The sequence below is a fragment of the Platichthys flesus genome, chromosome 15 (genome assembly GCF_949316205.1).
Source record: "Platichthys flesus chromosome 15, fPlaFle2.1, whole genome shotgun sequence".
In the NCBI taxonomy this organism is placed as follows: domain Eukaryota; kingdom Metazoa; phylum Chordata; class Actinopteri; order Pleuronectiformes; family Pleuronectidae; genus Platichthys; species Platichthys flesus.
In genome coordinates, this window is record NC_084959.1 from 22,818,560 (window position 1) to 22,832,804 (window position 14,245).

Here is a 14,245-nt window from a genome sequence, read left to right on the forward strand (position 1 = left end):
TAGCAGCAACTCCACCTCCTCGCCCAATTTCTCTGGGTACCTGTGAATTGATATGACTAGGGGGAGTAGATTCATTTAGACTGACATATTCATCAGGATGCAGCCACGTCTCAGTGAGGGACAATAAATCTATGTTGTAATCGGAGACTATTTCATTAACTAAAAGAGCCTTTTTTGCATGTGTTCTAATGTTTAAAAACCACATTTAAAAGTCTGGGTTTCCTGTGTTGTTTCAGAGGTTGTTTTAATTTGTATTAAATTTTTGTGTGGATTAAATTATGTATTTACTGTGATTCCTGACCTCTTGAAGACATTTGTCTGTCTTCTGTTTTTCTTTAATTCTATTAATTTTGTCTAGGTAACCTACCAGCATAGCTTCTTGTTGAAAAATGCTCATAATTTTCAGTTATCATGAGAAACATCACAAATAAAACTGTCAGGATGATAAAGAGGGGCATGACTGTTAGTTTTACACTGTTATACTAAGGTACAGATGAAGCAAGAACTACTCAAAATCTGGGATCATTGCTGCTTCTGAGGTAAATATTTATGATTCATCTATCATCTGCTGTCAAAAGCTCTGCTGCATCCAAGTGTGGATTTCTAATATGAAACAAACCTCTCAAAAGGAAACGGTTAGTCACCTAAATATTCTGTTTATTGAAGATGCTTGAGGCACTAATTACACAAACAACCAACAACATTTTATACAAATCACAAGTGCTCAGATTAGATGTATCTTCAGATCACAACAATTTCATAACTTTGATTGTGTCTTCTGCCCTATTTTGTATTATTTCTATAAATCATTCATCGTTTTGAGATGATACATTTAACATGTGGTTTAGCCTATATAAACTCAAGTAGTTTATTTCATTAATATAAATTTATCCAAATTAATTTACCATACGATAATCATCTGTCATCCAGATACATACACAGTGCTCATCAAGGTGGCAACTTTCACCCAAGGGGTAGATCCAACTATCCAACTGTTCATTCAGTGTGCTCAAAAGAGGTTTCCACACATCTATCAACACACTACACTCTCACTTTGACATGCTTTTGGCCAACACAAACATTCTCAGAGGTAAAACTTCCTCCACCCATTCACCATCAGACTCTAACATCCTCTGCCATAAATCTGCTTCGGCTGCAGACGAATCCATCCAGACCACCTCCAGCCCATAACTCTTCCCTGCATAGAGAGGAGACAAAGGAGTTTGTTTTTTTAATATGCAGGCAATCATGGAAATCCTATTCTAACAGGAGTTTTAATCATTTGTGATAGAATAATAGATTTTTCTTTGTATCTACAGGTGAAATAAAAGAAATGACACATTGATACAGGAATTGATGCTGTACACCATCTCCAGAGTGTCAATGTGATGATTTATATTACTATAATAAAATTATCTGGAGATCCACAGTTCTACTCTTGACTTGATCACCAGCACTGTACACAGGAAGTGGACACTGTGGGCAACAATAGGTAACTTAGTGTTTACAGCATACTGACAAATTACATTTTGGTGTGAACACAGAGAAAATGTGCAAGATGGGATAAAAAAGACAGATTTTCTGTCAGTGTTCTAAGGACACCAGCAGGCTGGTGCTGTTACTTTACAGATACATTGTAAACTCTGTTCTTTGTTTGTGAATTTGAATAAACAGTAGTTTTAACAGGTTCTGTAGTAAATGTAATGTTGGATAGCAGCTTACCATCAGTTACTTCTTGTTACAGACAAGTCAGTCCAAAGTTAAATTATTCTCTCTGTTCAGAGATATATGTTGTGATATGATCAGGCTTTGGATTATTCTTCATACATAAGCCCTCTTAATTCTGCCTCAAGGTTCCCTGCACAGCTTAGTCCTTTGCATTATCCCAGTGCAGTTTTTCTGTGCTTTCATCACATGGACCTTTTATTGAAATTTGTTTATTTAGTAATTCTTCAGTTGTCTTATTGTTAGTGCCGTGTACTGCAAAGACAATCTCCTCTTGTGGGAGAGTAAATATCTGAACTGAACTGATGAGAATTTAACTGCATGTAATCACATCAGGACTTCCAGACTATTTTTCGAGATCTGTCCCTGTTCTGGCCTTAATATTACTTTGTCAGTTTTCTTTATCCTTGTTTATGCACATGTATAAAAGGGTAAATGGTCTGTATTAGTAAGAGTATTTCTGGTCATGATGACAACTCAAAGCGCTCGACAGTAGTTTTTGCCTTTCACACACACATTCATACAGTGCATCTATGTGCAGCACTTTCTCTATGAATTCAGTATCGCTCAAGGAAGCTGAGCTTCGGGTTAGAGGACGACGCTCTACCACCTCAACCACAGCCGCCCGTAAACACTTTCATTTTGGCATATCTGTTCATCAGTCTATGGACTTAGACTTTGTATTTGTATTTTTGTAAATGTACTTTGTTTGTTTAAATTTTGGATTTGTTAGATCCAGTTTAACATTGAAATGTTTTACCCTGTGTGTCTATCTCTTTTTTACTTCCTGTCTTTGTCTGTTTCCCTCCTCTGTCCTTGTCATGGCTGCTTGTGTATTTATTCTCTGTTCTAAGTCGATTTCTTTGTTGATTCGTATGCCTGTTGTTGTTGGTTCGTGTTTAGATAAATCTGGTCATTCCCTGGGTTTTCCTTAAGTTTTGGTTTAGCACATAATTCTGGGATTTGAATTACTCTAGTTTGAACTGTAAGCCAGCAAATTTAATCACATTTGCTCACAGCTCCTTTCTGCCTGAATTTGGTTCCTTTTTTCTAACAACCTAAACGTCAGTGCAATCTTACCTGTCCCTAGCCCAAGCCTCAGCCCGCCGATGTAGTGGCTGCTCAGTCTGTCGTGATCCCACACTGTGACCTCCACACAGGCCTCTCTGAGGTCCTCCGTTCGGAAGCCGTCGTACACCATGGTGTGGTTGAACATGGGGTTGGCTGTCCTCTTCACCACCCGTGTCTTCTGGCGGATTTTCCTGCTTGTGTCAGGTAGTACAGTGCTGACACAGGAGGACAGAAGGAAGCAGTTTAAATGTGTTCATTCATTTAGGCAGGTGGGACAAAAACTGGGAACACAAAGAGTTCATATCTGAATTAATAGAGAAGTCATTAGAAAATAAGTAATCACATGAATAAATGTGTCAAAGTATGTTAGGCCTTCAGCTAATGACGAATGCTGACTAACAGACTGATTATTATTTGTTTATCATTTAAAACAGGAAATGGTGGGAGGTATTACTTTAGTTTACATTTACATTAAATTAGTTTTCAAAAGGGGGTCACACAGAATAGCATAATCATGTCTTGGATAAGCTATATTCGTTTTGTTCAATTTGCTCATCAAAAAGATCTTTTGTATTTTTTTCCATAGTCTGACATTTTTATTTGGCATCTTTGATCAACTATCAACACTTAATTCAGACTTTGACACAACTTATCACACAATTGACAATGATTCCAAATATACAAAACCCCATGAAAAGACGCACGATACAATCACATAAGTTTCTTGGATTTATTTCATTTTGAACCCTTTCCATGGCATTGGCATATTGGAGGACATCCTACCATTTGACAAACGGGTCGATGATCACTCCTCTGACTGAAGGGAGATTCTTGCAGTCCTTCACCCAAATCTGCACCTCACCAGTCTCCATCCTAGATGTTCTCTTACCTATGGATGCATTCAGACCACAATAAGTGATAATAATAATAATAATAATGTCAATAAAATCATTTACAGAGCTTGGGGAGTCATCAGCTCACTGTGGGATGTCTGCGGCAGGAATCTCAGGGCCACTCTCATCTGTCCGCTGCTGTCCATCAGATGGGAAGGAGACGGGTGGTTTGAGGAATGTGCTGACATCAACCTGGACTTTAATGTGTATTCATTTATCTGTGTGTTGCTGAAGTCCCACTCTGACAAATCCAGCTCCACTTCGCCCAAGAAGCTGTTCCGCCCAAAGGTGTCGTTGTGCCACACAGAGACATTCAGATTCTGAGTTTTCAACACTTCTATTATGATCTTAAACTTCGAAAGAGAAGAGAGCAACAAACAAAAAAAATCAGGGTGTACATCATGGAATATATGTATAGAGACATTTTAAAGAGACAAAATATGGAAATCTTACTCGAAGGATTTCATTGTAGTTGGGGTTAACCGTTTTCTTTTTTACTGTGGTTTTTCTCTTCCCAAACTTTGTTTTGTCCGGAAGAAGATAACATTTGACATACCTGAAAAAAATAAAACAGAATTACTTATTCTTATTTACTCTTATTACTCTTACTATAAGCAAGAACATAAAGTGGAATGAGGAAAGGGCAACTGTATAATAAAACATTTGTCGCCCGTCTAAAATTGTGAACGGGGAGGAATCACTTACGGGTCGGAGCGGCTCTTCTTTGTGTCGGCCACGGCCAGTTCCCTGCAGTGCACCACAAAGATGTGAAATTCTCCCAGCTTCTGGATGTAGTTTACAGCAAACTGGATGTTTCCCTGGACTTCAATGTCACCAAGGTCTCCAGGGAAAATGCTGCTGCTGGTGCTGCCGCTGATCTGATCATTCATAATATGACATGAGAGAGAAAACAGCCTCTCTGGATTTTACTCACTGTCATGTCACAAGGACTGTATCAAATTACTACCTCATTTCTTCCCATTCCATTCTTCTTTCACCTGTGTTAGCGAGTTGGATTTTTTCAGAAAAAAAAGCATCTGCTAAACACTACAGTGGCCAGTTGTCTCAGTAAATAACTGTTTTTGAAGATTAACATAAAAAATTAGGGGAAGGCAGACAGTAGGAAAGAAGTAATACATTTGGTTTGGTTTTGGACTATCACCCGCCTCATAATAACTGTACAGTAATCTAATCAATAAATTGGTTGCTACATAACTCATTAAAATAATTGTCAGGTTTAAGTTCAAATAATTAATCAAAAGTACTTTTTAAGGCTAAATTTCATTTTCCAGCTGGTGTGGCTCATCATGTATTTGTCTCAGAAACACAAGCTATGTAGCAAACTGGGTGGGGACATACAGACAACATGGAGGCCATTCCTGAGGAGAGGCTGATGTTTGATGTGGAGCTGCCTGTGTTTCTTCTCCAGCCCAAGTTGGTCTCAAAAGTGCTGTCACTGTCTGTCTGATGACGTCTCAGAAAACAGAAAAGCGTGAAGAAAAAACATAAACATGAAAAATCACAGACAGAATGAGAGCAAACCAATATTTAAGCTTCTATACGAGAAATAGAATTGGTAAATATATCGGTTGACTAGGTGTTATGTAGATGTCGAAGACTCTGTTAAATATTATACTTTGGTTGTGAGGTCAGATAGTCATCTGACCTCCACTGGTGTGGAATGGGTTACCTCGTCCTGCTGGAGAACAGGCACTGACACACTGGTCTTTTTCTGCTTTGAGCTGGACAGAGCAGAGGCTGATGGTGGAAGTGATGAAACTGGAGGAAAGATATGACTTCAAATCTCTAACTGATTTTCCCCAGCATGTGCATGCAATGACATTACATTTAAAGAGTGGACTTAAATGTTGTTGTTTTTTACCATCATCCACACTTTGCTGCCTTGATTCATGTTTTGTCATCTCTTCTCCTAAGAGGAAACGATACAGGACCTTAGACATTATTATTTAAACACTTTTCACAGAAATAATTCACTTAAAGCTTTTTGCCAGCAACTAACACAGGTGCACTGTATGGATTAGTAAGAGTTGTGTTACTTGGTTGTGAGGTGAGGTTTTCCAGACTTTTTGATGAAGACACCCTTGAAGATAATCGTTTCAAAGCTGACCTGATGGGACTCTCATCATAACCTGGCACAAATGAAACACAATCAGTTCTGGAAAATATACACCACACAGGTCGCTGATTTAATAAGCTACCACCGGAATCTACAATGCTTCTGCTTGTAACAGTATATTGCCCACAAGTATCCTGGATATGAGTCTTATCTGATTTCTCACCATATCCTCTCTGAGATGGTTCAGAGAACTAGATAAGTTATTCAAATGCCACAGTATCCTGGGTACAACTGGAGCAATGCAGGTATTTCCAGATTTATCAAAACCCTGACAAGGTCTTATTCAGATTTCTGAAACCATGATTAGCTGTTCAAACACAAAGATACTCCTGGAACCTGGATCACTCAAAAACCTGCTCACACCCAGGATACTAGAACGCATGTAAAGTGTATGAAGTACTAGTTCATTTAGGTCATGTCCTTACTAAATCCATTTTGGATATATAAAAGATGCTATAATCACAGCGAATCACTTTATATTGTTGGAGGTAACACCAATTCTCATTATTACAGTATAGTGATTATAGCTGCTTCTAACAAATCAACATCAGCTGATCTTTAATCTTAATCAAACAACATATAACTGAAAATAAATAGTTTTCTACATTGATGAAAATAGTTAAAGGACAAATAACATCTAAACACATCTTCTACAGTTTTGTAAAGACACTCTTTAAAAGGAAATACAGAAGAGAAATCAAGGTCAATGTGCACAGATCGTATAAAAAAAGTACAAAAATTTAGAATTTGAAGAATTGGTCAGGGCAGGCTGACGAATCAGACTCACTGTGATGTCAATGAGTTAATGGGATTTGTTTAAAAAAAACATGACTGTGGTTTCCATTTCTCAATCATTATCTTGAAGAAACATGTATGGAGAGAGAATTCAAAAGCTCACTGCCTGAACTTGCCCGAGACAGGGAACAGGCCCTGGTTGTTGTGTCTTGGCAGGAGTTTCTGTCTTTATTTTGCACAATCCAGGAATTGCTTCTGGGCCGATTCCCCACAGTGGAATGGTCACTCTGGTTACCTACAAAATCTCTGAGGAAACTTTGTGTTCTGTGTTCCGCATCATTCTCACCAGTAACTTCTTTCTCTTGGTGAAAAGGAGGGACATGGGCCCTCTTCTGTGGCCCGAGGTAGTGCTGATAATCCTGAGGGATAAAAGATCTGGCAAGGCGTGTAAAGGTCCGAAGTTTGGACTGTGTTAAATAAGCGGAACTTGAATTACTTTGTTGTGTGTTTATGTTATCATAGTTATCCTCTCTGTCCTCTGCATGTAAGGGTAGAGGACATAAGGGGATGTCAGTGCTAGGTTTGATATCTGTTAATGCTGTTTGCTTTGCCCCCTGTGAAGGACTCTTTCTCTGTCTTGGCACTGGTGATGGCTTCCTCTGTTGCTCTTCAAAAGCCTTAGTTTGAGGGTTGATGTCTATTGAAAAGGTTTTCAAAGGAGAATCCTCCAGCCTGGATCTCGTAGGAATGGCGGATTCTCTTGGTAGGACCCTTGGGTGACAGGTCTTAGATGGACTCATCCTGACTTCTTCATCCGGGTCTTTTGATCTTGGCATTTTGGATTTACCGGGACTGAGGGGCCTTTGTCGAGACTCTGCATCAGCCTTGACTTGTTGGTGACAGGTTGAGTGTAAATCCCCAGCACTGCCAGAACCACTCAGCTGTGGCCTTTCTGGACTCTGAGTAACAAAACCTTTGTCTGTCACTTTCAAGTTGGTTTTACATGGAGACTTTGGTTGTTCTCCCTCAGACTCAGCTATGTTATCTAAAGGTGTTCTTTGATCAGACTGAGTTGAAACCATTTTGGCCCCGAGTATTGAGCTGATCAATGCATTCTTGACAATTGCAGTGTTTTCCGTGGGTTCAGTATATTCTGTCTGCCTTAAATTCTCAAGCTCAGTGATCTTGGCTGGCCTATTCTCTTGAGGACTGGAACTGGACTGACTGGGAAGAGAGACTGGATCACCTTCTTGCTGCTTTGGAGCATTAACAACTACAGAGGAACACACAGGAGGGATTTCCTGTGACTCAGTTACTGAACCAGTCAAAGAGTCATCTGTGTCTTCATATATGAGCACTGGATTAGCTCTATAGGTGCCATCCTCGTTTGATAAAACTATAACGAGGCTACATTCAGTTTGTGGTAAAAAAATATTTTCTTGTGACCTGCCAGCTGTATCGTCAATTGTATCGTTTTGAGCTAATGTATCGTCTAAGCTCTCCACATATGTCTTAGGGCCATGTGAGGTGTCTGCTCCTGTCTTGGAGATGTCTCCTTGGTTTGTGTCTTCCCTGAGAAATTTGATTTTGGGACCAGTGTTTTCTCTCTCCCAGAAAGCTTTCAGGTCGGAGAGTCTTTGTGGAAACTGAACAGCTTTGCCTTTTGTTGCATCCTTATGAGTGTCTTCATCTACTGTGGCCACTGTCTCCTCAAATGAAGTATTCTGCAGTGCTGTGAGTTGTAGTGTTCTGACCTCTGTCATCTCTGTGGGTTTAGCTTCATGTGTGACACTTGCAGTTTTGCCCATAGCTGTATCTGTAGCACTGAGGGAGGTATTTGGTGTGTTGCCCAGTTCTTTCTCCTGAATCAAAATGCCTTCTCTCTGTGGAATCTGCACTTCAGCTATTTTATTTTTCTGTCTTCTAAAAATACCAAGCAGTCTTTGTCTAGGCTGGGGTGAAACAGCATGAGATAACCTCCCTGAGCTGACACTATTTGGTGACGTGGTATCTGAGGTGGCGTCAAAAGAAAGGTCAGTGCTTTGTTCAGGTAGGTTTTGAGGATGAGGGTTGTGTCTGGTTGGCCAATCTGTGGGCTGAGCCTGAGAGCAACGTTCCTCTTCAGGCTCTGTCTCCAGGTGAGCAGGCTTACCTTGCACCTGCTCAGCGGAAACAAAGCTGGGCACTGCAGGGCCAAGGAGCTCCGGGTTACAGTGCTCAAAGACACCTGAAAAGACAGTAAGCACCTGTCAGTCACTCATGTATATATCAGTACTGTATATCTACACTGCTCAAACAGCAGACCTATAATATAATTACCTTTGTAGCATTTATTGCATTTTCTTGTACTCTTTATAGAGAATTTATAAATGTTGAAATTAACAAATTAATTCACAATTATGAGACATATCCAAAATGCAAAAGAAAGATGCAGTAAAGCTCCAAAATAGATTCAGAATCGATGCTTTCTTTTTTCTTGCTGTCTTACTCACTGGTCTCTTTAAGTAGTCATGCAGTACATGCAGCGATACACTAATTCATGCCAGAAAATTCAAAAGCAGGATGGAAGTGAACATTAGTATTTATATGCATTTTCATGCTGGTCTGATGTGAGAATACAGATGAAGGTGTAGTTATTCAAGTCATTAGCTGCTGCCTTAGTTGTTCAGTTGCGTCATTGATTTTAAATAAAAATCTTACCACCAAGGACCTGCTGTTGTCCAGCTTCTTGCTCTTTCATGTTTGCCTCATTTCTGAAACTGACTTCAGCCTCTTGTGAATCCCATCCACACTGGTTGAGTATTGGCCTGTGTGTCCCAGAGCTGGTACAGTCCGTTAACTCAAGGTAAGAGTTGTTCACACAGTTATTTTCCGTCTCAGAGGGAGTTATGGAGTCCATGTCAAGCAAACTGTGCTCTCCCATCTCCTTCCCATTCTGCCACTCCACTCCGGTCTGACTGACCATGGAGCTGAATCTCACCTGCTTCCTGTCTATCCAGATCTCAGTTGGAGAATCCAGGCTATCTGAATTCTGCAGGTCCAGGGGAGATAACAGAGAGTCTGCAGATGATGAATTGTACAAGTGCTTAAGGATTCCCCTCAGAACACTGGAGTTAGGCTGTCTACCTACTGGTCCATCTACCTCAGCAAAATGTCCTGTGTCCTGTGAGATGGTGCCGAGTGCTGTGTTTTCAGGCATTGGCATAGGAACAGATGTATTCTGGAGGAATAGGCTTATGTCTTGTCTAAGGTTATCATAGGAAATTGAGCCATCAGATGATGGTAAAAGCTCTGAAAAAAAACAAAACAATTTGAGTCAAAAACACATCAGCGAAAGCTTTTTGTCATAAAGGTAAGTAAGGACCAACAGCAATCAACGGTACTCTTCATAAACTCCACATAACAGGAATTTCCTACATTCATTGCCTGAAACTTTTGATTGCAGTCTTTTATCAGTGGAGAATGTTCTGGTCAAATTTTCATTTTCTTTTTGATCCTTTAAAGCAGGGGTGTCCAATCTTTTTGTCCCGAGGGCCACATACAGAAAAAAATCCGAAGGACTGGGTCACTCACGCCGCCACGTCCCCCTTCCCTGGAGCGGACTGTTGACAATGCGACTCAACTGCGTCGGTCAGGGTGAGGGGGCATGGCAGCGTGGCAGCGTTCTGAGGGACAGCTGGCAAGCATAACAAACATAACTGAAAAAACAGTTTTGTTGTGTGGAAATATAATTTCAAGGAGACAGGGTTGGCAGCAGAGTAGCTACAACAATATAGATGGTGCTGAAGCTGGTTTTCCTCTTATCATATAATTTGCCGAAAATAACATTGTTTTCCTGACTGCTGTGAAATATTTCCAGTGACCACAAGTCATGCAGTACAGATTAAGGCTTTGGAATGTACTCTGCGTAATCCTCTGGTTAGTCTGGCAGCCTTGTGTGTTTGGACTAACATTCACGTCGACAACCTGTGGGAAAAGCCGGGTTCCTGATCACTGGCTCATTTTGTCACTTTTCCTGTACCAGTGTGTGAAAAGGCCTTCTCATTAATTGCAACAACAACAATAACAACATCAAACAAAAAAACTGATGGAATGAATCCTGATGATAAAACTGTTAGTAAGAACAAGCAAGTACATGCGTTCAGCTGCCATGCAACCACTGCTCATCAGCAAAGCAAAGGTTGGAACAGCTGAAGCATGACGGACCCACACACCTGGATGCCAAAACCATTTTTAGAACCCGACTTACATTGGTTTGTAAAGTAACTGCTTTCACAGTTCGTCCAAAGCAGTCACTCAGTTCAAAACAAAGCACAAGATATATCATTAGACCACAATGGGAAAAATCTTATTCTCTCACTTATTCTCATACATATTTTAATAGCACTGTTCACTTTACATTGACGAAGAAACTCACCATCATTTTGTTTCTGAGTTTGATCGACTTCTCCAACCAGCGACTGACTGTTCTGTTCTTCAATGAAGTGACGGGCATTGATATCATTGTTGAAGGGATTTTTCCTCTGCTTCAGCAAAAGAGAAAGATATAAGATTGCTAAAATGGGCCTGTTTTGGTAAATGATTTGTATATTTTCATATATTGGCATGTGAGGGAGCAGGTTCCCCGGGAGCTACTAAACATTATATATGAACAAAGGCTGGAATGACTTTCGTAAATGAGCCAAACATTTCTGTTTTGCATACAAGTGACCTGATTCTTTATTTAGTTTTAGTTTGAGTGTTATTGACTGGGGGTGCATTTAGTTCTGTGTGGAGACTTAACCTTTTTAATTATATTGTATCTCCAGACATGTTCCTACCTTTGTGGGTGACTGAACGACTGGTTTCTGTGTATCAGGTGGTGGGTCATAAGGGCTGTGGTTGTGGTACCTGTTGAAATAAACAAAAAATGTATTATATGTATGTATATGTGCAATTATATCTTGAAACTTTCTGTATACCATATTTGCCCTTGTACATAAAAACGGTGTAACTTGCACACATATGGACACGTCTATTCAAATATCTCCTTATATTTATGTACAAACACTGTTTTAGAAATGCTTGGGCAATCATCTTGTGCCACTGCACTTACACCTACTCAGTAACATTTCTGTACAAACCACTTCTGCAGTGAATTTATTTTTCTAAATTTTTATTCTATTGTCTTTTCATTTTTCATTTTTCAAATTTTTTCTCGAGTCTACCTCATTCTGCTTTGCCTGCTGCTGTCACAACATAATTTCCCCAGTGTGTGGATCAATAAAGTTTTGTCTTGTCTTATTTTCTTGGTCTTTAAAAAATCATTTATTTAGATTTTGATTAAGAAAATCTGGGCACTCATAAAAGTGCATTACACTGGGTTCTTTACATCAGACTTGTTTTGGTCAGTGAAATCACCAGCTAAACCTTGTTTACAATCGTGATCGCTCCAGTGGAAAACAGGAACATGTGAGACCTGACCCTCTAAGAAGATTATTGAGGGGTATGGGGCCAATGTGCACAACTCCACTCACTACGTTCAGTCACACAGAAATAATCTACTCTACCAGAGCCACATGTGGTGGAGCTCAAAACAGACAACACAGATCATGTGTTCGGTTTATACTTTGCGGAGTTAAAGTGATGGGAACTTTGATCATACACATGAAGTCAATACAGAATGTAACATGTAATTTCCACTTAAATCTAATTTTATTTCACTGTTCAATTTGAAAGGTGTTTTGTGAAACTCTGTGTATCTGATTCTCAACAAATCACTCACAGAACACCTGCCGGAATGGAAAAACATCCTATCTGGATATTTTCTAGATGCATCCAAACATCCTTTGTGAACACTCAGCATACATATATATATATATATATCTGTTACTAACATAAATTCCACTTGTGCTTTAGACTGCAGCTGAAACAAGCTCTAAACACAGAACTGCGTTTACACTTCCAGTTTACACATTCACTTAAAGTTAGGGTTTCAGGTCAGTGGAGATGTGTGATTCCTTTTCATTCTGGATTCAGTGTCAAAACTAGGAAAAGATCGTTCTTTTTAGCGGCTCAAAGGTTGTGTGACCAAAAACGGCTCAGTAGAATGTATATATGTGGTTGATTGTGTTTGCTTGGGTTATGTGGTCTCACCTTCCACTGCTGAGCTGCGAGTGAGGCTCCTGCAGGAGTCCACAGAGAACAGGTGGCACAAACACTTCTTTATTCTCACTGCTGACAAAACTGGACTGCTCAGGCAATATCTGAGAGAGCTCCACTGCAACACACAACACACACCGTTACACATAGTTGGAACACACGCTGCATTGTTTATAGCATCACTTTGTATCCTCTCATGTTGTCAATATTGTAATTTTGTGGATGTGTTCATCTACACGTGACAACATTTGCACTTCTGTCCGTCCTGGGAGAGGGATCCTTCACATTTGATGCTCTCTGAAGGTATTATGTGTTTTTTCCTGTTAAAAAGCATTTTTTTGTAGTTTCTCCTCATGCTTGACGGGGGTAAAGACAGAGGATGTCACACCTTGTTAATGAGACAAATTGAGACAGTATGGGCTATACAAATGAGATTGTATTAATTGACTGATGATGGCATCATGCTCACTTTACAATGTTCTTGAAAAAAAAGGAGAAATGCAGGACGTAGCAGACTCACATATAGTTAGTGGTTTATGGGTGTGTCTCATGGAGGCCCTGATGATGTCCGAGCCATGGATGCGATCCTGATGACGAAGCTGCTTGGTCTCGTAGAACCATTCTCCACTCAGGTACCTCAGCTGGCCCGTGTCACTCACATTCCTCTGTAGTTCCCTGTGTACAGACATGTCCAACAGAAATGACACAACTCCATTAGGCTGAAGATACATTTCACAATTTTTGCTATAAGAAATGTTATGTTTCATTCTCACATGCAGGTAATTAAGGTAACATATACATAAGCTTTCTAGAGTTGAATTAGCGATTCTGCACAGAGCTGTTAACATGGACCAAGGGAACTCACAGGACACGGTGCTCGTCAGCCTTCTTCAGCTCAGCATCTCTTTTCAACACTGCCAGGATGGATTCCTGCTCCTCCTCTGTCAGGTAACTCAGGTCGATCATGGTGGCTGCTGCTTGAGGCTCCTTGGCAGGCCGCCTCAGTTCCTTCGCGTAAAGTCACCGTTAGTGGTTTACACAGAGTGGCTGATATGTGCTTTGCCCATGGTATGATATGGTGAAAGCTCTTCTTATAACATTCACTCTTGTGGAGGTTTTGCTTCAGCTGGGGTTGTTCTCTGTGGACCAGTTTGAGCCTGAAAGAAAATACATGAGTCAATACTTAGTTTTATATTATCACATGACTGCTCAGTGGTGATTAATACATTATCACATGCGTGAGCGCCCAAAAAGGGAAACATAGAATGTGCTCCTGTGAACAGTTTTCTGGACAGGTCAGTTTCCAACTGTTGAGTAAAAACTGGAACGCGTTCACTGTCTCTGGACCAAACAACATTTTATGGCACCATATAATGATAGACAACATTTTACAATTTTTGAGAGATTATCCCAATGAAATAATGCAGTTGAAGCCGAAAACCTCCTGTACTGCACAGTATAACATCTGAACATTACCTGAGCCCCATTTTATTCTAATAAAGTGATGCAGAGCAGGGTTAAAGGTTTTAGTCGTGACCGCCAG

General features: G+C 40.1%; 1 protein-coding gene across 12 annotated transcripts; it reads right to left on the reverse strand.

Moving 5' to 3' along the window:
* Positions 1-640: 640 nt before the first annotated feature.
* On the reverse strand, positions 641-13,870 carry sytl2a (synaptotagmin-like 2a). 12 transcript variants are annotated; one of them, XM_062406414.1, is made up of 15 exons: positions 13,568-13,870; positions 13,223-13,377; positions 12,697-12,820; positions 11,382-11,451; positions 10,979-11,084; positions 5,747-5,839; positions 5,572-5,619; positions 5,380-5,468; positions 5,049-5,153; positions 4,395-4,567; positions 4,143-4,245; positions 3,778-4,042; positions 3,580-3,685; positions 2,806-3,011; positions 641-1,198 (listed from the first exon to the last, which is right to left on the reverse strand). In XM_062406414.1, exons 1-15 carry the CDS (start codon positions 13,666-13,668, stop codon positions 1,050-1,052), a joined length of 1,893 nt encoding a protein of 630 aa, XP_062262398.1. In that variant the 5' UTR covers positions 13,669-13,870; the 3' UTR covers positions 641-1,049. The 12 variants fall into 12 exon arrangements, 10 of the variants coding, with proteins under 10 accessions (XP_062262398.1, XP_062262397.1, XP_062262392.1 ...); XM_062406413.1 differs by having other exon boundaries at positions 10,979-11,087; XM_062406408.1 differs by lacking the exons at positions 10,979-11,084; positions 11,382-11,451; positions 12,697-12,820; positions 13,223-13,377; positions 13,568-13,870 and adding exons at positions 6,725-8,788; positions 9,262-9,852; positions 10,811-10,957.
* Between the last annotated feature and the right edge of the window lie 375 nt (positions 13,871-14,245).

Coding starts and splice junctions, on each gene's coding strand:
- sytl2a (XM_062406408.1), bottom strand. CDS start 9,766: ATGCCAATGCCTGAAAACACAGCACTCGGCACCATCTCACAGGACACA. Junction 5,620..5,746: donor AAACCTCACCTCACAACCAA/GTAACACAACTC, acceptor GTTTCCTCTTAG/GAGAAGAGATGACAAAACAT. Junction 5,469..5,571: donor GCAGCAAAGTGTGGATGATG/GTAAAAAACAAC, acceptor TCTTTCCTCCAG/TTTCATCACTTCCACCATCA.